The sequence below is a fragment of the Mirounga leonina genome, unplaced genomic scaffold (assembly GCF_011800145.1).
Source record: "Mirounga leonina isolate KUSES-001 unplaced genomic scaffold, KU_Mleo_1.0 Mir_418, whole genome shotgun sequence".
NCBI lineage: Eukaryota > Metazoa > Chordata > Mammalia > Carnivora > Phocidae > Mirounga > Mirounga leonina.
In genome coordinates this window covers 1,944,756-1,971,119 of record NW_023270739.1, presented here as the reverse complement: position 1 = coordinate 1,971,119, position 26,364 = coordinate 1,944,756, and the positions used below count along the sequence as shown (strand labels likewise).

The following is a 26,364-nucleotide window of genomic DNA, read 5'->3' as shown; positions in this document are numbered from 1 at the left end:
CTCCCACACATCACACCCTATGTCCTCAAACCATGTCGCCTTATTCTTCGGAATGCTGGTGCAACCACTAATTAATGTGTACACACACATGTACGCAGCTTTTGCTGGGGGCGGTCATTGTGCTGCAAAAATGGGATCGATATTATTCTCTCTTGTCTGTATTTTGCTTTTCTTATTTGGCAATTCTTTGTGAAAATCCCTCCAAATCCTCTGTAGAACTTCTATTTGTTCCTGTAAATAGTTGCCTAAAAATTCCACTGCATGGCCACTCCGTTTTGGCCAGCTATTCCCGGGGCTGTGCTGGAGCCAGCATATACTGGCTCGTGAGAGTCTATTGTTAATTTTTCAGGAATTTTGTGAGCCGGTTATTCAATGCAGTCAGCAAGAAGATTAAATTCCATAAACTACATATTAAATACATTCTATTAAAAAACAAAGGCAACGGGCGCCTGGGTGGCTCAGTTGGTTAGGCGACTGCCTTCAGCTCAGGTCATGATCCTGGAGTCCCGGGATTGAGTCCCTCTGACCCTCCCCCCTCTCATGCTCTCTGTCTCTCATTCTCTCTCTCGCAAATAAATAAAATCTTAAAAAAAAATTTTTTTTTAAAAAGGCAAAAAATACTTAAAACAATCGCTTCCTAATTATTTTACTATAACTGATGCTCGAGATTATGAACATCTATTGTCGATACAATATAATGGCACACTTTTGTGCATCTCTTCCCAAGTTATGATCAGACACGTCATGCACCTAGTTTACAGGTGGCCATGGTGAGAGGGTACACCCCACGGAAATTGCCATGCATTACCCATTAGGGCTTGATTTATTGTCTTGGTGGTTGTCTAGTACTTAAGAAACGCTAATGTTGATAATGCAAATCAACGTCCAAGGGTGTGATGTTTGTAGCTATTATATTGGGAATCAAAAAAAAAAAAAAAAAGGAGGAACGTTCTCCAAGGACCTGAAAACTTATTTAACTGGACAAAGAGGGTATTCAGGCCATGGACAAAAGAGTGAAGTCTCAACACGTCTTGGTTTCATTTTCTTCTTCCTCTTGCACTAAAACGGAACTATCCATGAACGTTCATGCTGGATCTACACTTGCTCGCCACGGCCACCTGCGTGGGCTACAGGTATAAGAGTTTGGCAAAAATCAACAGAAGCACTCTCTGAGAATTATTTGACTATATAAAATTTATAACCAGGAGGATAATATTTTATCATCACTCGTAAGCTCTGAGCCACACATCCTTTATGTTAGTTAATTTTATGATAAATAAAAAATACATGCTTTTTTTCCCCCTCTGGACATGAAATTGTTGATCAGTTAGCAGCACATCACTGAGCCTTTCCCCTGTTGATAAGCATCATTTTGCTCCCTTTCCCACTTGGAATTCCATTCCATCCATGCTGGGTCAAATGCGGTACAGCTTTTAATTTTAATAGATATTTTCAGATTGCTTCCAACAAAGGCGAGTGTGGATCCATTTCTAGCATCAGTGCATGAAAAGCACCCTTTTCTCAGGTGGCTACTAACGAGAAACTGACAGATTTATTTTTTGCCAGTCTGATGGGTATACAATGGCAACTCTTTATTTCGCTTTGCTCCCCTGCCCCATGTCTGCGTGTTTGAAAGTCTTTTCGGACATTTGTTGCCATTTGGATTAATTCTGTGAACTGCCTCCTGGTGTCCCTTTTTCTTTTTATAGAAATTGGGTTGTTTATTCCCTCTCGATTTGTGTGTGCTCTCTATAAATTAAATGTAAGCCTTGTATGTGTTCTTTGTGTTTAAATCTCTTGTTCACATTTTAACTTTGTGTTACCTTTTGCCATACAAAAATGAATTTTTTTGTTTATCACTTCTTTAGCTACACCGGGTGTCTGGTCCTGGTTAGGCATTTTCCTACATTGAGAATGTTCCTATAGCCCTTTAGAATTTCTGGCTGAATTGTTGTTGTTTAAGTTTCTAATAGGAAGTTGGTTTTCAGATACGGCTAAGATAGGGGTCAGCTTTTCTTTTCCCCTGGATGGGTAGCCAGTCAGTATCATTTGTAAATACTTGTGGCTTAGTCAAACAAGGATAATAACTATATATTAGTTAATAATTCCTCACTGTATTGAAACGCTACTTTCGTTATATTAAGTATCATATATGCTCCCTTATATTTCTGTATTCTAATCTATTTGTCTATTCTCAAGCCAGCAGCATATTGCTTTGATCATAGTGTCTTTATAGTATGTTTGCATCCAGAGGACTTTGGGAAGACAGTACATAACACTGAGATGAGGTCATTAAGAATGCTTCTTTCTCTCTCTATTCCCTCCTGGTGCATTCAGATCCAAGAGGCTCTGAGTGAAAACTGTGGAGACAAGATGGAGGCAGTTGGATCCCTGAGTTACTTTGTGGAGTGGAGTTTCCCTGTAGCTTAGTCTGATTGCACCATCTTTGCATGAGGGATGGAGAACCCTTTATTTTGACCTCCGCGTAGCCTTATCCTGTCCTGACTTACATCGGTGTTGAGGCATCAAAAAACTAAAAGATACGGCATTAGCTTAGCGGCTGGTGGCGGGTGCCAAGGAAACACTGGATCTGGGGGTTGGGGGTCAGGTTGTGGATGGTGACACATTGACCTAAGTCAGTCTGCATGACCCCATACCCTATTGAACTTGCAACATGAAAACAAGAGGGAAGAGAGCAGGAGAGTAGAAGTGCGTCTTGGCTGTTGACGACACTCAACAAGATTTTGCAAGAAAGACATGAGCTCAAGAAAGAGGTGGCTGTTTGTGAGCAGAAATAAAGACAATAGAGAAATTCCAGAAATCTGGGGCCTAGCAAAATTGGGAAGCCAAAAATAACTTGAAAGGGGATTTAGGGAGCGTTTGAACAACAAAGGCTCAAACTACCTCAGGGCAAAAAGCAGATTAGAAAAGTCCAGATAGACTCCAAGTGGCTGCCATTATATTGTGAGTGAAACATGGGGACAAAATGGCAAGTAAGCAAAGTGGAGACCTGTATCCCAGAAAGACCTTTTGCCTTGAAGGATAGAACATGGAACTCACTGGAAACAAATATATCGATGTTTACCACATTTTTGAGGAAACCGTATTGGAGAGGAACCCAAAGCTTGGGCTAAAATACTCGACTGTTGACTCTTCACTGGGTCCCCAGTCTTCTGTGGGCAGACAGCAGCTGAGATTCCACAGCCCCCAAAGGGCATATTCCCAAATGTCCATTTCAGCTGTGGCCAAGGAGCCTGATGGCAGGACATAGTCAAGGGCCAGGGAGAATGACCATCAAGGTACCTTTTCAGAAGGAGCCTAATCAAGAAAGCTTGGCCACCCCAGGGTAGGGGTCTTGGCCCCAGGTAGGTCTGCCCAGCACGGTGTGGGGATTCTACACAGCAGAGATGGCCACCTGTCTCCATTTTCTCCACGTGGAAGTGTTCATTGTACTTGTCACCACCCTGCTCCATCATTGAATATGGGGTCAGTATTGGAGGCAGGGAATGTCTTTCAGTTTAAAGGTGTCCAGAGCAAGAGGAGGTGGGCACAGACCCTCTGAAGAGCTCCATGCAGGTCACTTGCTCCAAGAGCCGAGATTTCAAGCTGGATTCAGTGAGCATGGCAGTTGGGTTGACTCTCTCGAGACGGTGTGAGTGTGTCCTACATGTGGGACAAAGCGTGACTTGAATATTTGGGGACCACAGGAGGACAACTCTTCCTAGCTCCCTGGCAGTTAGGTGGGGCTGTGTGACTGGTTCCAACCAATGAAATGTGAGCAGAAGTAACACTTCTTACCTCCAGCCCAAAGTGTTGAAGAGCTGACAAGCGACCCTCATGCTCTGTCCTTCCTCACCATGGTGACCCTGGAGGCCTCGGAGTGAGACAATGGTGAACAGGTCAGAGGGTGCCTAGGCTCCTGAATGGTGTATAATAGAGAGTTCTCAGCAACCCACATCAGATTTTGTTTGAATGACATATATATAATGCTTAGCTGCTGGGTTTAATTTAAATTAGATTATTTTGGATTTCTCACCTATACAATCATATCATCTTCAAAGGTTGCATTTTAATTTCTTCTGTTTTAATCCTTACACCTTTGATTCCTTGTCTCTGTTTCACAGTGCTGCTGGGAATTCTACAACGTTGGACAGAAGCGGTGAGAACAGGTGTCAGGGGCTCATTCCTGATCTGAAAGGAAAGTTTTCAAGATTTCAAGTATCAAGATCCATAAGGGGTTTTCTATATGTTTTTCATGGGTATTGGCTATCTGGTTTAAGAATGTCCCCTTGTGCTCCAGCATTTTTAAACATGAACGGGTGTTGACTTTATTATTTTTTTTCTGAGCCTATTGAAGTGATCATACATGTTTCTCTTTAAGATGCTGATGCTATGGGATCACCAACCTGACATTTCTGGGATACACCGGATTAGGTTGTGCTGAATTCCACCATGTGCTCTATTTTGATTGGGATTTTTGCATCTGTGTGATGACTGAGGCTTGCTCTGCCAGGTTTTGGTATCAGCGTTCTTCTGGCCTCAAAAAAATGAGTTGAGGCCATTTTATGCTCTTGTATGTTTATCTTATTTTTCCCTCCTGTTCTCCAGAAGAGCTTGCTTAAGATTGGCTTGATTTCTTCCTTACAGGTTTCATTGAATTTGCAGGTCCTGGAGTTTTCTTAGTGGGAATAACTTGCTTATGGATTCAATTTATTTAATAATTATAGGGCTCTTTAGATTTTCATTTTCTAGTATCAGTTTCGGGAACTTGTAATGTTTTAAAGAAACTTACCTGTTTCTTTTCAATGTTCAGGTGTTTTGGATATGAATTTTCCTCTTATCTTTTTTGTTCTTTTGGATGTGTAGTGGTGCCTTCTTTTTAATTCCTAGTCTGGGGAACTGATGACATCCCTCCTTTGTCCCAAGCCTGCCCACAGCACTCCACGGCCCATTCGATCAAGTCCAAGACATTTGGCTGGGCACCTGAGGCCCTGAGGGATCTGAAGCCAACCTCTGTCCCTTCTCCTGTGTGGTCACCCTGCCCACAGCATAAGGGGCACGTGGGAGAGAGAGGGCAGCTTTCCAGGAGGGCAGTCTTCTTTCAGGAAGGTTGTCCCCATCCCCTCTCCAGAGCCAAGGAGGGGAGGTGCATGAGTGCGTGCACCTGCGTGTGTATGTTCGTGTGTCTGTACGTGTGTGTGTACAGATGGTTGCATCCTGGCCTGGTCCTCCTTGCCTGGGAATAGGGGCATGGGGAGACCCCACACGGCTCTCCAAAGAAACCTCCATGTGCCCCAAGAACGCAGAACTTTCCTGCAGCAGCAAAAACAGTGACATCAAACTAGCTCCTTCCCTGCCCCCTTTTCTGGTCCTTTCCCCCACCTTCCCGCTCCAGCCCAGACGCTGGCTGCCCTGGGGAGGGGAAGGGTGCACTGAGTCCGGCCTCTGCCCTCTAGGCCCTAGGATGGGACTCCAGCCTGGGGGGTTGGGAGGCAAAGCTCCAAATGGTATTTGAGGCTGGAGCTTTGAACGGAACTGGATGCAGCGCCAGCCCTCGTGGGGTGACACTGCTCTGGCCAAATTGTTTGTGGGGCTGAGACCCGGGCAGAAAGAGGGTCCAATGTGGCCCCCGTGGGTGGCAGGTATGGGAGGCACAACCCCCCCCTTTGCCCAATACGGGTGTCTGTCCCTCCTGGAGAGCAGGGGTCCGGCCGTCCTCCGAGAACCCACGGGATGGTGCTCGGTTATCTAGGGCCACCTTCTGAGCCAGGGATGGGAATCCACCTACCAGCCTGGCACAGGGTTCAAGGAGATAACAATGTGCAGCAACTGTTCCCAGCTCGCCCGCTTGCCCACCCGCGTGCTCACAGCTCCCGCCACCACCTGGGGGACCACCCGGTTCTGTCTCCTTTCCCGCCTGCTCTTGCCCCTTGGGAGGTGGTCCCCGTTTGGCCTCTCCATCTGCCCTTGGGGCTGGACCCCTAGTGCCACCCTAGACAGGTCCTCAGCTGAGACCTCAGGTCCTCCTCTCCCAGCCTCCCGGGCCAAGAATGGAATAATCACGAAGGCCGGTTCCCACGAGTGCATTTGGAAACGTTAAAGCACGTTTTAACACTGGAACAGTTGACATGACACTCCTTTATTAAAACCTAAGGACATCTTTATAAAAACTACTGTATATAAAGACAAAAGCAGCGTAGCGCAGTGTAAAATACATTATTATTATTATTACATTATTATTATCAGGAATATTGTTGGTTTTTGGTTTTCCCAGTTATCATCTCTCAGCAAGACCCTGTGCCTGCTCACGGAAGTCAGGGTGTGCAGGAGAGAGGAACCACCCTGTCCCACCCTCACCTGTGTGCCCTAGCGTGGCCGACCGTGGTGTGGACGCACCTGCCTGGGGTGGGGGTCCTGCCTTGTTTAGGCGACTGAGCCCCTCCCCCTCGGCGTCCCACTTAGTTATTGCACCCGACCCAGACTGACTGCTTGCCGATCTGATTGTGACGCATCCCACCAGCTTGAACATACAGAAGCGGGGAGAAACAGAAAGAACACACGTGAGAACCCAGGCGGGGCTCTAAGAAGACATTCTCTCAGGTCACCAGTTGGTCCCACTGGATGCCCTGGTGGCAGTGACAGCCGCCATCTGCAGCCACGTGCCCCAGCAACCACCCCCCCGCCCAGGCTCATCTGACTTCCATGGGCTCCTGCGTATTTTGGAGTGTGGTGTAGGGCAATTCACAGGGCACCTCACTGCACAAACCTGGGGGCTGCTGTTCCTAAAGCGGTCCATAGAAATGCTGTTCCTGGGAACCCATGACCATTTTGGTGACAGCGTTGTGAATGGTGCCTCTGGGGGGTGGGCCCTGCCGCAGCCCTGAATGTCACCCTGTCAAGGGCAAACATATCAGGGTTTTGATGCAAAGACAGGAGTTTTTGTGTGACTAAGGGTCCAAGTGGCTCACTCACCAGGCATCTCTCTAGCACCAACTATCTGGCAGGGTCCTGGAACGTGAGGGGTGGGGAAAATGCCACCTCCAAGGTCACTCTCATGGAGGGGATAGGTAGGTGTTGCCTATTTGCTTTGTGGATCTGGGCGTTCCTAACTTTTCGGCACAACTAGTCACTTCTCAGGGGACCCCGGCCTCTCCCATGGACACACGCATGTTCCCTGTCATCTCTGTGTTCGGCAGGAACTGCTCCCAGATGCGCGCTGGGTTCAGAGCTGGATAAATATTTGTTGAACAGATGAAGGAATGCATGCGTGAGCGAATGGATTTTCTAGGATCTTCTATCTCTCTCACCTGAATTCTCAACTTCAACATCTGTTTTTCAGGCCACAGACCCCAAGGTCGTATCCGTTCCCTTGACGGCCATCTGGGGCTGTGTTACTGCAAGGCAGGCTGGGACCGCGTGGGGTGTTAGTCACGCAGCCGGTGGGTGGTCTTTGTGCTCTGGGGCGTAAAGGGCATCTCCCCAGCCTGATCTGGTGACGGCTCTGCGGTTCCAGGTGGCACTGAGCATGGTGTCACCACTCACTGGGGGGCTGGCTGCCCCTCTGACCTTACAGATGGTTTGTGGGGACCGGGCAGACACCATCTGATACTCACCAGGTAAGCGGCAATGTCAAGAATTCCTGAAAGTCACTTCTATCATTCCGACCTCAGGGTCCCGTAGCAGACGACGGGGGTGGGGGGGCATAGTGATGACATGGCTGCCCCTCGACACTGACAAGAAATGCCCCCAATAACTCCCCTGGGGGCTGTCACGTGAATTTGGGTTGTTGAGGGATCGACGAGACTCTAGGGGACACGGTGGACAGGATGTCAGCTGGGCTGGCGGACGGGGCCTGGGCTGGAGGGACGGCTGAGGGTCAGGATCCCGACCTGGTGCAGCGAGGGTCTGGGGGTCTGCGTGGGAGACGGTGCCAGGCATGGCCACACCCACAGTCTCGCTGTGACTGAAATGATCTAGAGAGAGCTTTGGATTTGATGGTGAGCTGGGAAGCGTCTCTCGGCCCCACTCCTCACCACGTTGTCCCTGATCCCCCCCACCCCCCAAGCCCTTCTTTCCAGCCTCGGGGCCACGTTTGCCTGAATGGTCTGACGATGAAGGGAAGGACCACCTGCCCTCGCTAGCGGCCCGCCTATTTTTCTAAAGCATCCGAGACCGCAAGAGGGCCTGGATCCACCTGCGTGTGTGCACGCGTCTACGTGTGTGTGTGTGCGTGCTTGTCCCTGTGCGTGCGGGGGTGCACGTGCGTGTGTTTTCAATTAAGGCCTGTTTCATACTGGTCCTGGTCAGCGTCAGACGGCTCCCTGGCCCCTGGCAGCTCCGGGCCCGTCTACAGGAGGAGGCTGCTCCTGACTGAGGCTCGGGGCGACTTCAGAGGTAAAGGTGAGGGCAGAGGGCCTGAGAACGCTACCACTATTCGTTCTGAATCGGTTCCAAAACACACGGATCACTCCATGCACAGGTGAGAGGGAAAGCGTAGGCTGCTCGTCCGTGACGCACCGTTCCCAATAGGAAGAGGTCCTTACAAACGGGAGTCAGGACACAGACCGGCGTCAGGTACAAACTCCTCAGTAAGGTACGTTGTCTTCTTCTTTCTCTGCTTTTTATTTTTCTTTTTGTACGATGATTATTGTTATTGTTACAAATTACGTGGTGATAGCCAGAAGCTCGCAGTAGAAAGTAAACATAGGCAGCTTGAAAAACCAGGTTTGGGAGTCACTAAAAACACTAACTCTGGAAATCTCTACTTGAACTTGTCACTACCCTGTGTCTTATTCTCAGGGACACTCTACCGATTGGCACGGTGGCCTGCCACAGTAGGGAGGGGACAGGATTTTGCTGGGGCGAGCCGGGCTCCTGCGGGGTTTTGAGGAGCCCTGGACATTGGGAGGGAGGCCCTGCGCACACGTGCCTTCCCTGCAGCCGCCCTCCACTCGGGGCGCTCACACCCGGCGCCCCGTCTCACGCCTCAGCCACTGAGAGAGCCAGTGACCATTGTTCCCTCCTTCCCACAGTCCCCTGCCCCCCCGACAGGTGGCAAACAGGCTCGGAGGGGAGCGAGGAAGGGCCCCTGCCCTCCGCATACTCTGCCCCGCCTGGCCGGCTACGTCTGTGTTGTCTTCTGAGCTACACGTGGGAAGCCTCCATTCCGACATAATATTCTGTCCCAAGCCCCACAGGGTTATCAGTCACTCCCGAGAAGATTGCTGGCAGGGGCCAGAGGCCTGCAAGTTGTAATTCTCGAGGCTGCGGATCAGGTGGGTCCTGGCCCTGGCTGGTCGAAGTGAGCCTCCGGCTCAGGCAGTCCGGCCAGGGAGGCAAGGCAACCAGCTCCTTCCCGCCAGAGGAAGCACCCCCTGTGGGATCAGCTGCGTGAGCGTCACCCTGGACCACAGGAAGCCAGAGATGCCAGCCCCCTAATACCTGGTCTGACTCCTTCCTCTTACCGAGGGGGAAACTGAGGGCGGCGAAGGCACATCGCTCTTAGTGCAGAGCTGATGTCACAATCCGGGTCTTGTGTCCCCCCCAGACTTCAGGTTCCCCTGATTCCCGAGCCTCTGCACATTGGATGCAGGTGAGGGTTTATCCCCCTGGGCCGGAGGGTGGCTGAGTCCCTCTCCAGGGCTCCCCACAGCGTCCAGGGAAAGGAAGACATGCCCGTCCGTACTCAAGACCCCAAGTAAAGTTTTCTCACGTTGCCTCTGCCAAGCCATACGCTTGGGCACCCCTGTCTGGGGAGATGCATGGAAACCATGGGTCTGGTCTGCCACAGCCTGCCTGGTGAACTGGGGCGGGTCACTGGACCCATCTGAGTCTCAGGTTCCTAGTCCACGAAATGAGGAGAGTCCTTTCCTTATGGAGCTGTTGAGGGATGGAGAGCCAGGTTTGTCTGGAAAATGCGCTATCAAAGGACAGGCTGTTGTGTCTGTGAGGTCTTACAGAGCCTGGACTCCTCGCCCTCAACCCCTCCTGCCCTCCCTCTGCGTGCCAGCCATCCTGCATTTCTTTGGTTCTTTGAAACCATCAAGCATGCTATTGCCTGAGGGTCTTTGTGCTGGATGCTCTCCCCCTGTGTTTAACGCCCATGGCTCCTGCTTATCATTCAGCCCTGGGCTTAAACATCACCTGCTCAGAAAGGCATTCCCAGACCACCCAACATCGACAAGCCCCTCACTAACAGATTGTTCTGACTGAATTCTCGGCCCAGCACTCCCCGTCCTTATTCACGATTCACTTCTCCCCTGTTCTCTCTCCCCACCTAGCCAGCCAGCACCAGGAGCTGGGGCCTGCCCACTCCCTGCTGTGTCTGGAGGGCAGACAGTGTGTGTGCAAGAGCACTAGGTCTAGCTAAGTGAGGATACGCCATCCGACGGACACCAGTTTGCTGAGCAGGGTCCGCCACGCTAAGAGCTGGGGGAGATCTGGTTATCACTAACACCGGTGGAATGAGTGTGTCTACACTGGCAGTGTGGTCCTTGGGGATTTATGTGATCCTTTCCCAGGCAATGCCCTTCCGTGTGTGCACCTTGGGCCAGCAGGGTGGGTGGGTGGGGGGAGCTCTGGGGACAGATGTTATAGGCATCCGGGTTTATGTAGAAGTCTAAAGTGGAATGGTTTCTGGAAACTTCCCTTGGAGCTTCCACAGTCCTCATCACCATGTTTAGCACAGATCTGTGTGTCTGTCTATCCCACCAGATGGTGCCCCCCCTCCAGGGCAGGGACCAGGCCTGCCTGACTCATGGCCAGTCCTTATCACTGCCCAGGCTGGGGTTTGACACACAGCAGGTGCTTAACCAGAATGTGTTGTGTGGATGAAGGTTTCAGGGCAGTGATGGTGGAGAACTTGGGGCAACAGTCAGTCCACTGAGAAGCCAGTGGGGAGATGTTCCAGGGATTGTGCTGGGGGGTCCCCTGGGATGGGGAGTGTGGACTTTGGGTTCCTACACCCCTAAGATCAAACAGAGGGGCTGGTCTCCTCCTGGCTGTGTGACCCTGGGCAACTTCCCTGCTCAGAGCCATTTCCGCAGGGGGCTCACCACACCCCTCTCCCAGTGAGAGGGAGAGTGCATGAAGACACGCAGCCCAGCGCCTGTTCTGTGGATGGCCCAAGACGCATCATCCCCTATCATTACATTGTTATAGGAACAAATTCCATAAGAACCAACCCTCACTAGCATCTTCAAATCCCCAGGGCCCTCAGACACAGCTGGGCCATGCCTTGTGCTCGCTGACTCTAGTGGGTTCACGGCTGCCAGCCACAGCCAGAAGTTTGAACGGGGACGCTGACCAGGGCCCCTGCCACTGGTGACCTGTGCCCATTAGAGGACTCGGGGGGACTCCAATAGAAACCAACCAAACAAACACACAAAAAGAACACCCAAATCACACACCCCCCCCCCCCCCACACACACCCACACCCACACACACACACACTCACATTCAGTATTCTGACACAAATAGGCCCACAGGCCACAACTGGAGGGACTGGAGGCAAGGGGCCCACAGATACAATACACAGGCCTAATCCCTGTGGCTTGAATTCGCCGGAGCAGTTTTGTGCTGGTCATCCTGAGTCCACAATGGCATCACCTTTCAGAAGCCACCAGCCCAGAATGGGACTATTGCTTGCAGACGGGTGGCTCAAGACCCCCTCCCTTAAGATCCCTGGCCCCCACCCCTGAGTTTGCTCCTAATCTTAGAAGTCCATGGAAGGGGGTTGTGGGTACAGGTGGCATTTCCTCCTCTGCCACCGCCGCAGCCACCTCGGCTCTCCCTGGGGTCTCTGTGGAAGTTGTTCTTCTTGGAGGCTGTGCCAGGTGCTTCAGGTCTCACCTCCCCCATCCTGAGGCACGGCAAAAGGGCTTTCTGGAGAAGCAGAAGGAAACAAAATATCACACGGTGTCTCCTCTGTGGGGACTCACTGAGGACATTTCTCTTGGGCCTCGGTGCCCAGAGAAGCCAGGTTTTCTCTGAGTGCATGACTTCTGGAATACTGAGAAATATTTGACTTTAAGACTGGAAGCCAGATAAGCAAGCCTGCCGCCACTGTGGCTCCATTCAGAACCAGCACTCATGGCCCACGTAATAAGACAAGAAAAAAAAGCATAGCATCTTAGGAGTGGAATAGAAGAAACTGAATCACAATTAATGGCAGATAATGTGCACAGAAAATCCAAGAGAATCAACAGGCTAATTATTAGAACAGAGTGCAGATACAGAGATACGATCTTCAATCCAAGAGATAAGCAGATTTACTTATAAAACCAACAATGTTCATCTGTCTCAACAGTTACCAGAGTGATTATGTGTCTTAGTTTGGGTCATCCCAGTTAACACCTGTTGTTCTGACATAATTTTTAATATCATTCCCCTTTCATGTTAGTAAGTGTTTTGATTTGGATGATAAACTATATGGTCACACTTGCTATAAAAAAACTAGAAAATATTGGGGCACCTGGGTGGCTCAGTCAAGTGTCTGACTTCAGCTCAGGTCATGATCTCATGGTCCTGGGATTGAGCCCCGCTACAGCTCTGAGTTCAGCAGGGAGTCTGCTTGTCCCTTTCCCTCTGCCCCTCACCCCCCACCCCCGCTCATGCTCTCTCTCTCTCTCAAATAAATAAATAAAATCTTTAAAAAACCTAGAAAATATTAAGAACAGATACAGATACCATTCATAATTGTAATAAAAACCACTGTGAGTCTTGGAATCACATCACTGGATGTGACCGTATCCTACAAAGCTATGGAGAGGAAACCAGGGTGCTCCTGGCACAGGGATGGGCCAGGACACCAATGGGCAGGGTCAGGACGGTAAACACTGGCCCATGGGGCACTTACAGCTTTGACTAGCAGAGTCCAGATGGCACTGTGAATCCCTTATCCTATATCCAATTATAAGGGCAACTGCTCAGTCACAAATACTTACCTTTCCAGACTTCCTTGCAGATGGGGTGATCCCACGACCCAGTCCTGTGTAAGTGGAAGTCCCCTGGGAAGGGGATATGAATCCAGATAAGAGCATGAGAAGAAGGGACACGCACTAATGTAGGTGAAGTGGAAAGCAGGGAGAAACCTGGTTCTGGTGGTGGCCCCTGACTTCTCCCCTCCATATCAGTGCAGCTGGACTTCTGCTACTTGCATCTGATTATAGCTCTTAACTGATAAACCATCTTCGACCAAGCTTCATTGCAAGTTAAGAGGGGGCGGGGGGCAGGGGGGAGTTGAGGGAGGGGCTCTGACAAAGCCAGCACAGCGCATCTTTCCAGAGCAGGTGAGAGTCCAAGAAGCAGAGCCAGCCTCCCTGCTCTACATCAGCAGGAATGTGTGCATGGGCTCAGGGTTGGATTCCAGAGAGCCTTCTCTGCTGCTTCCCAGAACAAAGCCAGGTCCAATGATCCCCCCACCACCTGCTTTATCTTTCTCCATAGCATCCATCTCTATTCAGCACACCACAGATTTTACTTACTGGTCTAATTTATTGTTTGTCTCCCCCCACCTAGAAAGTAAACTACAAGAGGGCCAAAGTGTCTGTGTGTCATGTTTATATCTGTATTGCCAGGGTCTGGAACAGTAACATAGCCAGGATCAGGAACACAGCTTCATAAATATTTGTTGAATGAATGAACGAAGCAAGAAGTTAAAACCCAGATGGACCATCTTTCAACTTTAACATCAACAGAAACACATTTTGAATCTATTTTTGAAATATAGTTCACGTGAGTCTTTCTTATATAAATTACTAGGGGACACACTTGGGATAACCAAGGCCAAATGGGGTGAGTGTGGTGACGTCACCAACAGAGAGACTCTGTTGAACTGTAGGACCATCTGAAACAAATCCAAGAATTGGGACTATTATAGGCAAGAATGAAAGAGAAAACAGAGAACTGGGGTAAATAACAATAGATGGGAGGGTAGAGGTGAGAAGTGGGGAGGTAATTTATGTAAATTATGTCTTCATCACTTATATTTAGGCGTCTCAAGAGTTGTTCAGAGGTTTAAGTAAAATTAGAGGCACAACAGTAAACAGGGAAAATATCATAAAATATAATCAACTAAAGTCATTTGATGGAAGGGAGAGAAGGGGAAGAAAAACAGAAATATTCTAATTTGGACATTCTTCATATGTGGGGAGAAAATAAACACCGTCTAAAGCAATAGAGAATTAAGGGTATCATATCACAGTAGAATTATAAAGATAACCACAGGATCAGAAACACAGCTTTGCAAATTGTCAGAAGACATATACACAAAAAATAAAACAAAGAAAACAGAGACCATATGGTGGAAATTGACAACCCCCACAAAAGCTACAAAAGCAGAAAGCATATCACAAACCATGACAAAAGTAACACCAAATGTATCTGCCATGTAAGTAAATGTTAATGAGCCATACACACTGGCTTAAAAAAAAAAAAAAAAAAAGACACTCAGACCAGATTACAAACAAGATCTACTGAAGGTAGAATGAATCACACAGGTTTCACATAAAAGGATGGACGGATGATGAGAATGCCCCGGGGGATGGTTGTTCAACAACGTCAATGTACTTAGTACCACTGACCCCTACACTTCAAATGGTTACGGTGGTAAATTTTATATTATGTGTTTTAATACAATTAAAAAAAAATAAAAGGATGGGCAGAAACATAACAAACAAATGCAAACCAAGAGAAACCAGGGTTCTTGATCTGAATATTAGATAAAGCTGAAGTCGGGGCAAGAAATACTGAATGAGAAAAAGAAAGGATCTGTGCAGAGATCAGGCTGAGAGTCACCACGAGGATCTCAAAATAATGAATGTCTATGCACCAAATAACATAGCCTCTACATTACAGATTAAGTTGACAAAAGCATAAATAAAAAGATAGGAGGCCAAATACCTAATTAATAACATAGTGTATGTATGCGTGCATGTATGTGTGTGCATGTGTGCATGTATGTGTGTGTATGTATGTGTGTGCATGTGTGTATGCGTGTGTGTGTGCATGTGTTTGTGCATTAAACAGAATCTACCTTCTATTCGAATGTTCTTGAAAAAGAACACACAGAAAGTGACTATCAGGCCACAAAGAAAGTAAATTCCAAAATTTAAAAATCAGATAACATTCTCTGATCTCAATACACTAGAATTTGAAAATATTTATAAGGAAAACCACAAAACAAAACTCTACCACCAAGACATTTAAAAACTCTAAAATAGGGCGTCTGGGTGGCTCACTTGGTTAAGCGACTGCCTTCGGCTCAGGTCATGATCCTGGAGTCCCTGGATCGAGTCCCGCATTGGGCTCCCTGCTCGGCAGGGAGTCTGCTTCTCCCTCTGACCTTCCCCCCTCTCATGTGCTCTCTCTCTCTCTCTCTCAAATAAATGAATAAATAAAATCTTTAAAAAAATAAATAAAAACTCTAAAATAACTTATGACTCAGAGAGCCAAGAAACTAAAATTTCAGAATAGGTAGATAATAATAAAAATAAAAATACCATATCTCAGAACCTGTGGGATGCTCAGATAATGCTCAGAGGAAAATTTACAGCTTTAAATATTGATATTAATAAACAGAACATGAATTAACTATCCAACTCAAAATGTTAGAAAAGGCCAAATAAATTCAAGAAAGGCACAGGAAAGCAACTGATAAATCAAAACTGAAATGAAGTTAAAAATAGAGGAAGGAAGGAATAAATAAACCCAATTTCTGGTTCTTTGAAAAACACTGAAACGTTAGCTGTTGGTGAATCTGGAGGCGGAAAGAGGAAGTGGCCACGTGGCAATTACCTACACTTCTGTTTTCCATTTCTACTCCTCCACTGTCCCTTCGTCCCTCCAGACAGGCTTTTGCCCTCGCTATTCTGCAGAATTTGCCCCGGTCAAGGTCACCAAAGGCCTCTGTGTTGTTAAATCCAGTGGTCAATTCTCAGACCTTTTCTTACTTGCCCCCTGGGCACCGCTGACCCAGAGGATCACTCCTCCTGCCTCTGGGACACTCCGGACCCTCTCCTGGTTCTCCTTCTGCTTCTCTGGAACCTTCTCAGGCTCCTCGCCGGGTCCCTCCCCATCTTCCCGTTTCCTCTCCTCTCCACCTCCACTCACTCCTGAGGAGCTCCTCTCCTCGCAGGGGCTCACTCTATACACTGATGACTCTCTGGCCTCAAGCTCTCACATTATCTCCACACTGTCCACTTGACATCAGCAACTGGAGATTTGCCACACATCTCAAACTTAACCTTCTCAGAACTAAAACCCGGATCTTCTTCCCCAGTCAACCTTCCCATGATCGTCCTGACCTCACTAAGTTCAAGTCCATCCTTCCGGTTGCTTGCATCAGAGCCCCAGGGCTATCTCTGGCCCCCCCTCTTCCTCTCAAAGTCCATTCCGATCCATTAGCTGCTTCCTGTACCCCCTTCTCCCACCACAGACCCAGCCCACAGGGTTCCTGCAGGGGCTTCCTTGGCAGCCAGAGGGATCCTGTGAAAACCTGAGTCAGATTACATCACTGCTCAGCTCAAAACCCTCAATGGCCCTCGTCCCATCAGAGTGGAAGCCAAAAGCTTCCTCTCCATCTTCTCTGATCAAGTCCCTGTCTTCTCTCTTTTATTCACTCCACTCCATCCCCGATGGCTCCTTTTACGGGTCAGCTTGACTGGGCCAGTGGGGTGGGGCCAGATATCCACTCAAATATGATTCTGAGTGTGTCTGGGAAGGTGTTTCTGGGAGAGACTCACATTTGAGTCAGCAGAATGTGTAAGCAGACAGCCCTTCCCAGTCCACTGAAAGCCCGAATAGAACACACTGACTGATGGGGGAGAATTCCTCCTTTGCCTGGCTATCTTCCGACTGGGACGTCGGTCTCTCTTGCCTTCAGACTTGGATCCCTACCGACACTCACACCATCAGCTCTCCTGGGTCTCCAGCCTGCCGGCTGCAGACCGTGGGACTGCTCAGCCTCCAAGACTGCACGAGCCAACTCCTTGTAGTAAATCTCTTTATACACTTATACCTATGTCTACAGGGTGTCAATATCTCTACAGTGTGTCTCTATCTACAGTATATCTGTATCTACAGCATGCCTGTATTTATAGCGTGTATAGATCTACAGTGTATCTACATCTACAGCCTATCTATATATATCTACAGCAGGTCTATATCTATATCTACAGTGTATCTAATCTAAGGTGTGTCTATCTATATCCACAGTGTGTCTGTATCTATGTCTACAGTATGTCTACATCCACATCCACAGCGTGTCTGTATCTACAGCTTATCTGTATCTATGGTGTATCTACATCTACAGTCTATCTATATATATATCCACAGGAGGTCTGTATCTATATCTACAGTGTATCTAATCTAAGCTGTGTCTATCTATATCCACAGCATGTCTGTATCTATGTCTACAGTGTGTCTACGTCCATATCCACAGCGTGTCTGTAACTACAGCTTATCTGTATCTACAACGTATCTATATCTACAACGTATCTATATCTATATCTAGAGCATGTCTATATATCTACAGCGTTTCTATATTTATATCTACAGCATGTCTATATCTACGGGCTGTCTGTATCTATATCTACAGCATATGTATATCTGTATCTACAGTGTATCTATCTCTACAGCACATCTATATCTACAGCGAGTCTATATCTACAGCACGTCTATATCTACAGCGAGTCTATATCTACAGCACGTCTATATCTATATCTATGTGTCTCTATATTGATACGTGTCTATAACTGCAGTGCATCTATATCTATAGCAAGTCTGTATTTATATCTATAGCGTATCTTTATATCTACAGTGTGTCTGCATCTACAGGGTGTCTATATCTCTAGCATGTCTACATCTATATCTACGTGTCTCTACATCCATGCATGTCTATATCTATAACTGCAGTGTATCTAAATCTAGTCTGTGTCAATCTCTACAGCAAGTCTATAACTACAGCGTGTCTATATCTATATCTACAGCATATCTATATCGGTATCTACAGTGTATCAATATCTACTTTTACATCTGTCCATTGGTTCTGTGCTTCTGGAGGATCTAGACTAACACACCACCTGCACCCATTTCTTCTCCCAGATAAACACATGATTCTTCCCTCATTGTCTTCAAGTCACCTGTGCCTGAGTCCTTCTGTGACTACTGTATCAATTTGCACTCTTTCTCAAACTCTTTCCCTGTTCTCATACTTTTTTTCTCTCTAGCACTTACAGCACTCTAACAGGCCACAGATTTTACATACATATTTTAAAAAGTATCTGTACATAAAAGTAGCACTTTTCGTTGGTTTTGGTGCACAACCATATCCCCAGCGCCAATAATGATGCTAGACGCAGAGCAGGTGCTCGGTAAAATGAAGTGACCAGACAAATAATGAGAGAAGAGCAAGGGAGCCTACCCACTCAATTCTGTCCAACTAAATCAGAAAACCGTGACAAAATGAGTGAATTTCCAACAAAACAGAAATTACCCAAAGGATCCAGGAGGAGAGAATCTAAACAGACCAATTACCAAGAAGAAAAACTGTCAAATCGCAAATCCAAAGTCTAAAATACGAGCAATGCAAATTAAAGCCATAATGAGACAGCATTCTGGAGCACAAATAACAGGACACGTCCACAGCCTTCACTCCTCACACTGGCAAAGATCAAGAAGGTTGAGGGCTCGTGTGTCTGCTGGATGATGGCGGGGGGATGGGCGGAGAACCTCTGCTTCATTCTTGGTAGGAGGGACATCAGGGTCATTTCTGGAAGGCAGTTTGTGCAGCAAAGTTACAGATGCACATGCCCTCTGGCCCAGCAATTCCACTTAAAATTTATCCTCCAAATATGCGCACAAGGGCAAAGTACACACAAGCTCATTCATACGCAATAGTGGACCTTAGGATCAATGGAATGTCCATCCGTAGGGCACTGGGTTCAAAAGTAATGGCTCCCCATACATGAAGGATGCAGATATCAGAAAGGTCCACGCAGCTGTCCAGGAGGGCAGTCTGTCGGCTGCCCCAACACACCATGCTCACACACCTCCCATTCTCCTGTCTCTGTCCCAGCTGTCTTTGGGGTTTGTGACTTTAATCCCGTCTATGTGCTGAGGACTCTTCCCTGAACTGTAGTCTTGAACATCCAACCACCTCCTGGATATCCCCCTCACGCGCCTAGCAGGTGTCATTCTTGACACATCCCAAACCGAACTCCTATGTTACCTTCTAAACCCGCTCCTCCCCAGTCCCCCTCTCAGCTGATGGCAGCTCCATCCTTCCAGTAGTCAGGTCAAAAGAATGGGAGCTGTCCTTGACTCCTTTGGTCTCATGCCCAGGTCCAACCCATCAGCCAATCTCATCTATTCAAAATACACACAGAATCTCACCACTTCCAACACTGCTGCCATGGTCCAAGCCACAGTCCTCGAGGATTTCAACACCCTTGACAGATTTCTCTGTCCTTGCGTCCCTACAGTGTATTCTCAACACAGGAGCCAGAGTTCCCTGTGTTTTTTTGTCTATTTTCAATATATATATTAAATCGTTTCTGCTTGAAACTCTCTAATGGCTTTTTATTACCAAAGCTCTGGTGACTCTCCATGCTGCCCCCTCATACTTTTCTGACATGGCCTCCTGTCATGCGCCTTTGTCTTCCTCTCTAGCCACACGGGCATCTTTGTGGTTCCTCCCAACATTCCTGGGTGCTCCTGCCTCAGGGCCTTTGCACTCGCTGTTCCCTCTGGCTAGACATCTGTGCATGGCTCATTTTCTCAACAACTTCAGGTCTTGGTGCAGATGGCTCTTTAGGGAGGCCTTCCTGACCCCCCCTGCACCCCCCAAGGCCCTGCTTACTGCTCACTGCCACGCTCCTCAAGGACTGATGTGCTGTCTCCTTCATTAGAGGGCTGTCTGTCTTCCCACCACCCTGTCTGTTCCACAAGAGCGGGGCTTACCTGGTGCTGTGTTTTCTGCTCTATCTCAGCCCCTGGGAACCTAGGTGGGGGGAAGCATGGAGTAGATGATTCAGACTCTGGCCTTGGGGACCCCATATGGAGGGGTAGATGGTGGCATCAGGTAGGAAAATGCTGAGACAGAGGAAGCCCCAGGGACCAAAGGAAGAGGAAAGTCAGAAGAAGCTTGCAGAGCAAGTCCAGGTGGTTGTCTAGACTTTGCTTGGCTTCCCCCAGGGACAGGGAACTCACTACCCCATAGCCCATTGCCCTTTCAACTGTTCAGTTAGCTGGAAAACTTTTATAATGTGGGTCAAATCTCTCCCATCATTCCCAGCCTGGTCCTCCCTGCCTCTGGTGGCCCTTCTGAGACATGGTGCCAGAGGCAATGTCCCTGCTCCCTCGTCTTTGCTCTTCCAGGCTGATGTGGAAATGAGGCTCCCCTTTCTCTGAGGGGAGGCAGCATCACTCCTGACCTTGGCCAAGGCCTCCACGAGGCTGTCCCTGCTTCTGGGCCCCACGACCAGACCAGCCCCTGTATTTCCCCAGAGCCCTTTCTCTGGAGAGCAAAATCTGCTCCAGTCACTGCCCAGAGGGAGATGTGTGGGGATGGCAGGCACGAGATCCAGGCTGGTGGCACCGTGCATGCGTGCGTGCGTTGGGGGGGGGGCACGCGGAGGGCCTCTTGATAGAGCTGTTTCATGTGGGAACATGGTATTGACTTCACTATTTTTTATGTCTCATATATACATTTTACATATATTCTTTTATCTTTTATACAGAATGAAATATTTTGAAATCAATAATGTTCAAAAAATTGGTCATGGTTTCTTCAAAGGGAAAGTTTTGATGCCTTAGTTGGGCACTTGGGGCCTCTTCCCACCAGATTCCTATTACTGTTTCTACATTTGTGATCTCCACTTCAAAGGACTCTCCAGAATACCTGAGTGTGCTCCCACATGCTGGGAGCACCTCCCCTTTGTCCACTTGGCAAACTCCTACTCATCCTTCAAGACCCTGCTCCCAGGGCACCCCTTCCACGCAGCGTGTCTTTGTGGCAGTCAGTACCACATGGCACTGTAGAGGGGGTGGGGGCGGTAATGGCCACTGGCCTTGGGGCAGGCCTGGGTTTGGATCTCAGCTCTATGCCTTGCAAGCTGTGTGACCCTGGGCAAGTCACTTAACCTCTCTGGGCCTCAGAACCCACCTGATGCCACTCCAGGCATGTGGGACCATCCTCATCGCTGGCCAACAGGGACATTCCCTGCTGTGGACACCCCCGGGCCGGTGACAGCTCTGGCTTGGCCCATCTGGACACCACCAGGCCCGTCACCCGACTGCAGCCCCTGCACTGGGGGGCACCGTGCGTCAAAATAAAGCTTCAGCAAAGGTCAATTTCTGTTCTGCTTTTGTGGCAACCACACCTTGGCCACGCCATGAGTGCAGGAAACTGTCCAGCTAGCTCCCACTGCCGAGAGCCACGTGCCCCTCTCCCTGGGGCTGCTGGTCCTCCCAGGCACTTTGCAGGTGGCCTGGCCCCTCATTGCCAAAAGCCTGGCAGAAACTGGGGCCGGGCCCCCGATGCTCCTCTCACTCAGTACCAAGGCCAACGCCTCCTACTAGGCCCTTCTGGAAGCCCTCACTGGTGGAATCTGCCAGGCTTGCGTTGGGTGCTGAGTCAGGTGTGGGTCCTGCCCTTAAGGGCTCTGAGCTGGTAGGGGAGCCACACGGGGATCCCCAAACAAGAGCGGGAGGTCCACGTGGCATCAGGGGTGACGGCCTGGGGGCCCCAGGGGCAGAGCCTGGACAGAGGCAGAAGCGGGGCTCAGGGAAAACTCTCGGGGAGTTGATGCCGAGCAGGGGCCGAGCTGGGGCCTGAGCAGGATCGGGAAGATTAGGAAGGCAAGCAGGAGGAGGGCACAGCCTGAGTCAAGGCCATTCAGAGGCTCGTAGTGGGCGGCACGAGATGCTCCTGGCAAGGGCGCGTCTAGAGAGGTGGCAGCCACCGAGCACGTCCCCTGCCAGGCGAAGGCATTTGGACGTGATCCTAGGGCTCCGAGAGCAGACACGGGCGCTCCTTCCTAATTCTAATACGGGCAGGAGTCCAGTGTTGGGTATTCCACACACAGGCTCACTGAGCTCTGCCTGCTAGGCAGGCATGTTATTTCCCCCATGTACAGACGGGGAGACTGAGGCTCGGGGAGGAAATGGAACTTGCTCAGGGTCAGTTGTCTAGTTAGCGTGGAACTGGGAGCAGTCTGGGCTGCTCACCCCTGTGCGTGGGCATAGCTCTGGTGCAGGGAAGTGGGCTGGCGGGCTGGGGGCAGGGAGCCGGCGGGAGCCAGCAGGGCAGAGGCCACTGCTGCCCTCCCCCCTACCCCCCCACCCCCCGACAGTGGAGAGGTGCAGAGCTGCAGAGCCTGAGCCTGGAACCCAGGGCGGAGGGCCCACCGGGAGGAGGAGTGTCTCAGCTGGTGTCTGCAACCTAACTGGGAAGATAAGACAGAGCACCTGGCAATTTGAATAAGAATGAACGCTTCCAGAAGGCTGCGGAGTCTTGGTGACAATCACAGCTGACAAAAGCCGAGGAGTCATGAGGCCCAACATGACTAATTGCCAGGTGAGCTGCAGACAATGTGCCCCTCAGAGAGATGATAGCTCGGTTTGCGGTTTGCGTGGCCCTGACTCTGCCGGGTGCGGGGCTAGGAGCCTTCAGCATGCCTTCCACCGCATTCCCACGGCAGCCCGGGGGTGGGGGGTGCTGGTATCCACGTCTTACAAGGAGCAAACGGGGCAGGCATCCTGACTGGATGGTGCCGGGTGAGACGGCAACCCCGCGGAGGTGAGAGCAGAGTCCCCTAGGGCAGAGCTTTTAGCCACGGAAGAGGCGGTCTTGGGAGGCTGCCTGGAGGAGGTGTGTTTGTGTAACACAAGCATTGGGAAGATGTGACATAAAGCCACGATGAGTAGCCCCTCACAATTCAGGCCCCCAAAGAGGTCCCCGTCTGGGTCCCCAGAAGCTGTGAATGTGGCCTCACACGGTGTGAAAGGGAGTCTGCTGGTGGGAGTAAGTTGGGGACACCTCGATGGGCAGATCATCCTGGGTTATGCAGGTGGGTCCAGTGTCATGATGAGGGTCCTTCAAAGAGGGGTGCAGGAGGGCCAGGGTCAGAGAAGGCAAGGTGAGGACAGAAACAGGTTAGAGCAGAGCCACGATGGAAAGCACGAGCCATGGAACGTGGATGTCTCTGGAAGCTGGAAAACACAAGGGAGCAGATTCTCCCCTAGAGCCTTCAGAAGGAGTCAGCTCGACCAACACCTTGACAGCAGGTGTTCCTAAGACTCATCTTGAACTTTTGGATCATGGCTTCATGTCATCCTTCCCTGTGTTAGGCGAGAGATGGGAGGTGAGCTCGGGCGCGGGTCCCAGCTCTGAGCACCCAGTGTGCACGCGGCTCATAGCAGGTGGAACGGAGGGCAGCCCTCTCTCTAAAGTGCCCCGGGTACCCCCTCACTGCCTGCTCACTGGGTCGCCAGGAAAGGTAGAAACTATCCCAACAAAGATCTTATTTGTGGACAAACTGGAATTACTTTGCATTTTATAGGACATTGTGTCATTTGAAAAGAATGGAATGTGAAACCTCACTTTCTTTCCCTGAGAAAGAAGGTGACTGTCATCCCGGGGAATGGAAAGGCCAGACGGACGCAGGAGGGAAGGGCGATGCTCTGGTGTCGGCTACTCCCTGCAGATTCCACAGACAAGATGTTGTGTCTGTGTTTCTAGGAGCACATCGACTGCGCTGGGGGATGGGGGCGGGGACGGGGCATCATGGGAGCGATGGGCACAGGGCAGGGCATCTGGTCCTGGCATCTGAGGCCAGGTCCCCACATCCTTTCGGCTGACCCTGCTCCTCTGAGGACACCCCCTCTTTTTTTTTTTTTTTTAAAGATTTTATTTATTTATTTGAGAGAGAGAGTGAGAGACAGAGAGCATGAGAGGGAGGAAGGTCAGAGGGAGAAGCAGACCCCCCCGCCGAGCAGGGAGCCCGATGCGGGACTCGATCCCGGGACTCCAGGATCATGACCTGAGCCGAAGGCAGTTGCTCAACCAACTGAGCCACCCAGGTGCCCCGAGGACACCCCCTCTTTAAGCCTCTGGACCCTACGCCTCCCAGTTTCCTCCTGCCTCAGGGGCTGCTCCCCGCTCTGACTACTTTGCCTAGACCTTCCCCTGAGATCCTCGACTGGTCTGTGGCCCTAACATCACTCCCTGATGTTCACAGGCATCTCCAACCTCAGACATCCCACGCAGCTGGTACCCAAAGCCACACCCACCCAAGGGGTCCCAGCTCAGAATATCCCATCAGTATATCCCCAGCGGCTCGGTCCAGGGTCCTAGATAGAACTTTGGAGGCCCTCTCTTCCTTACCATCCCCTCCATTCCCCCAGCCAGTCTGGTGGGCACTGCCCCCTGCTTCTGCCACCTTCTCTGCCCACACTCCTGCACCCCGACTTTCCTTCCGATGCACGAATGCACCAGCTCTCTCTGCCTCAGCGCCGAGGGCCTGACTTATCTGGCAGCCCCGGGGAGCCTGGAAGGGCTGACGGCCGAGGAGGGCTGACCAGCCCGGCGCCCCGCAGACATGGGGCCGGAGGTTGCTCCAGCTTTAGTGGCAGGGGCCCAGGGCCCGTGGGGAGCTGTGCCTGGCTTGGGGAGCTTCATTATCCAAGCCCTGTGTGCAGCCTTCCTCCCAGCCCTTCGCCCTCCTGACTTCCGGACGTTGCTTGGGGAGCTTGGGGTCTTTAAACATCTACATCCTAAGGGTTAATTTTTAATGCTGCTTTGGAAAATATTTGATGCCTTGGCTTTCACAAGAGAGCCGTGTTCTGCATTAAAGGCCACAAAGGGCTGGGGACGCTGTCCTCTTCCGACCGCAGCCTCCGCCACAAGCCCACCTCTTCTTGCTCTACAAAAATAAAAGACTCTCCCTTTGCCTCCTTGTTATGAATTTTTCAAGTGCTTTCCACATCCATTCTGGTCCCTGATCGGCGTCTCCATTAGCCAGCAGAGAAGGTCAGAGGGGTTTTAAGTTGAAAGACACTGTGGAAGCATCCCATCACACAAGGGGAAAGCGGAGCCCAGGGAGGCACGAGGCTGCCCAAGATGAAACAGCAAGCCAGTGGCGGAAGGAGTCCGACAAGCAGCCGTGATTCTGAACCCAGGGCTCTGCTCCAGGCACTGGGATCCGCAGGAGGACTCAGGCTGTCCCTGGCCTTGCCCCATCCAGTGGGCACAGATGTGATAAGAGACCACGTGGGCCTGGCTGTGTTGAGAGTGGGGAACAGGGAGAGAAGACCTCTGCAGGAGGGTGGGAGGCCTTGGGGAGAAGCGCAGCCTGAGCAAGGTTTTGAGGGATGAGTAGGAGCTCACAGGGGAGCTGGGGTGGGGAACCCAGTGAGGTGACCAGGCTTGGAGGCACGTCTCCTGGGCAGAGATGGGGTCTGACCCATTCTGTGTACCCAGGCTTCGGTCCATGTTTTGCAAATCCTTGTGAAATGAATGTGCCTTCTAGCTCTAGGGCTGCTTATACTTTGTCCTTGACCGTCTATGGCTCCTGGTCCCCTGACCCCGGCACCGCGCAAATCTCTGTGCTCCCTCCTGGCGACCGCTGACCTGAGGCTGTTTTTATGTTATGGCACACCTGGGCTGCCTCAGATTCCCCAGCCTGCGCCCCAGGCCCCTTTCCTGCCCTCGGGGTGGGACAGATGTGGCAGGAGGGGCCGAGGCTGGAGCCGGGGTCATACCCAAGCACGTGAGCATGGACAGACATCATACTACACGCCCACTAAGCCCGAACCACATAGCCACACGCGCACCCCCCACACGTGCCCCCAACAACACACCCAGCATATGCTACACGTGTAGACGACGTCCACACCGCATCCTCACGCACGCACACTCACGCACACCCACCCTAGTCTTTGGCTTTCCTGGCTGGCCCCAGAGCTGGGGAGAAGGCTATATATCCTGGGCAGTATGTCGCGAGCCCACCAACCCTCCTGGTGCCCCCTGCTGTCCACCTGGCACACACCTGTCCCTCTGGCACCTCCCCAGCTCCTGCCCACCTGGGACCCGCCCCAGGCCTCAGGATGCACGCTCAACCTTTATACGTCCTCACCGGTCGTGCACAGCCCAGGGCTCCGGCCGCAGCCAGCGACAACAGGCCCCACCGCGCCATGCCTGGGACTCCTGCTCCGCCTCTCCTCCAGCGGGGTCCTTCCTCATCTGTGGCAACACCGCACGTCACTTAGATCAGACCTTACAGCCGTCCGGGGTGCCCCCATTCCCTGCCCCCAGGTCCAATCCCTCCATAATCCTGGCTGCACCACCTCCAAAACATTTCCAAA

At 50.5% G+C, this 26,364-nt stretch overlaps 1 protein-coding gene across 1 annotated transcript in view; it reads right to left on the bottom strand.

The window, feature by feature from the left end:
* Positions 1–11,426: 11,426 nt before the first annotated feature.
* Positions 11,427–26,364, bottom strand: part of SHISAL1 (shisa like 1) — a 44,047-nt gene continuing 29,109 nt past the window's right edge. Inside the window, exon 4 of the mRNA XM_034987330.1 lies at positions 11,427–11,883. Within this exon, the coding sequence (XP_034843221.1) occupies position 11,883 (1 nt within the window). The 3' untranslated portion in view covers positions 11,427–11,882. The remainder of the gene's footprint in view (positions 11,884–26,364) is intronic.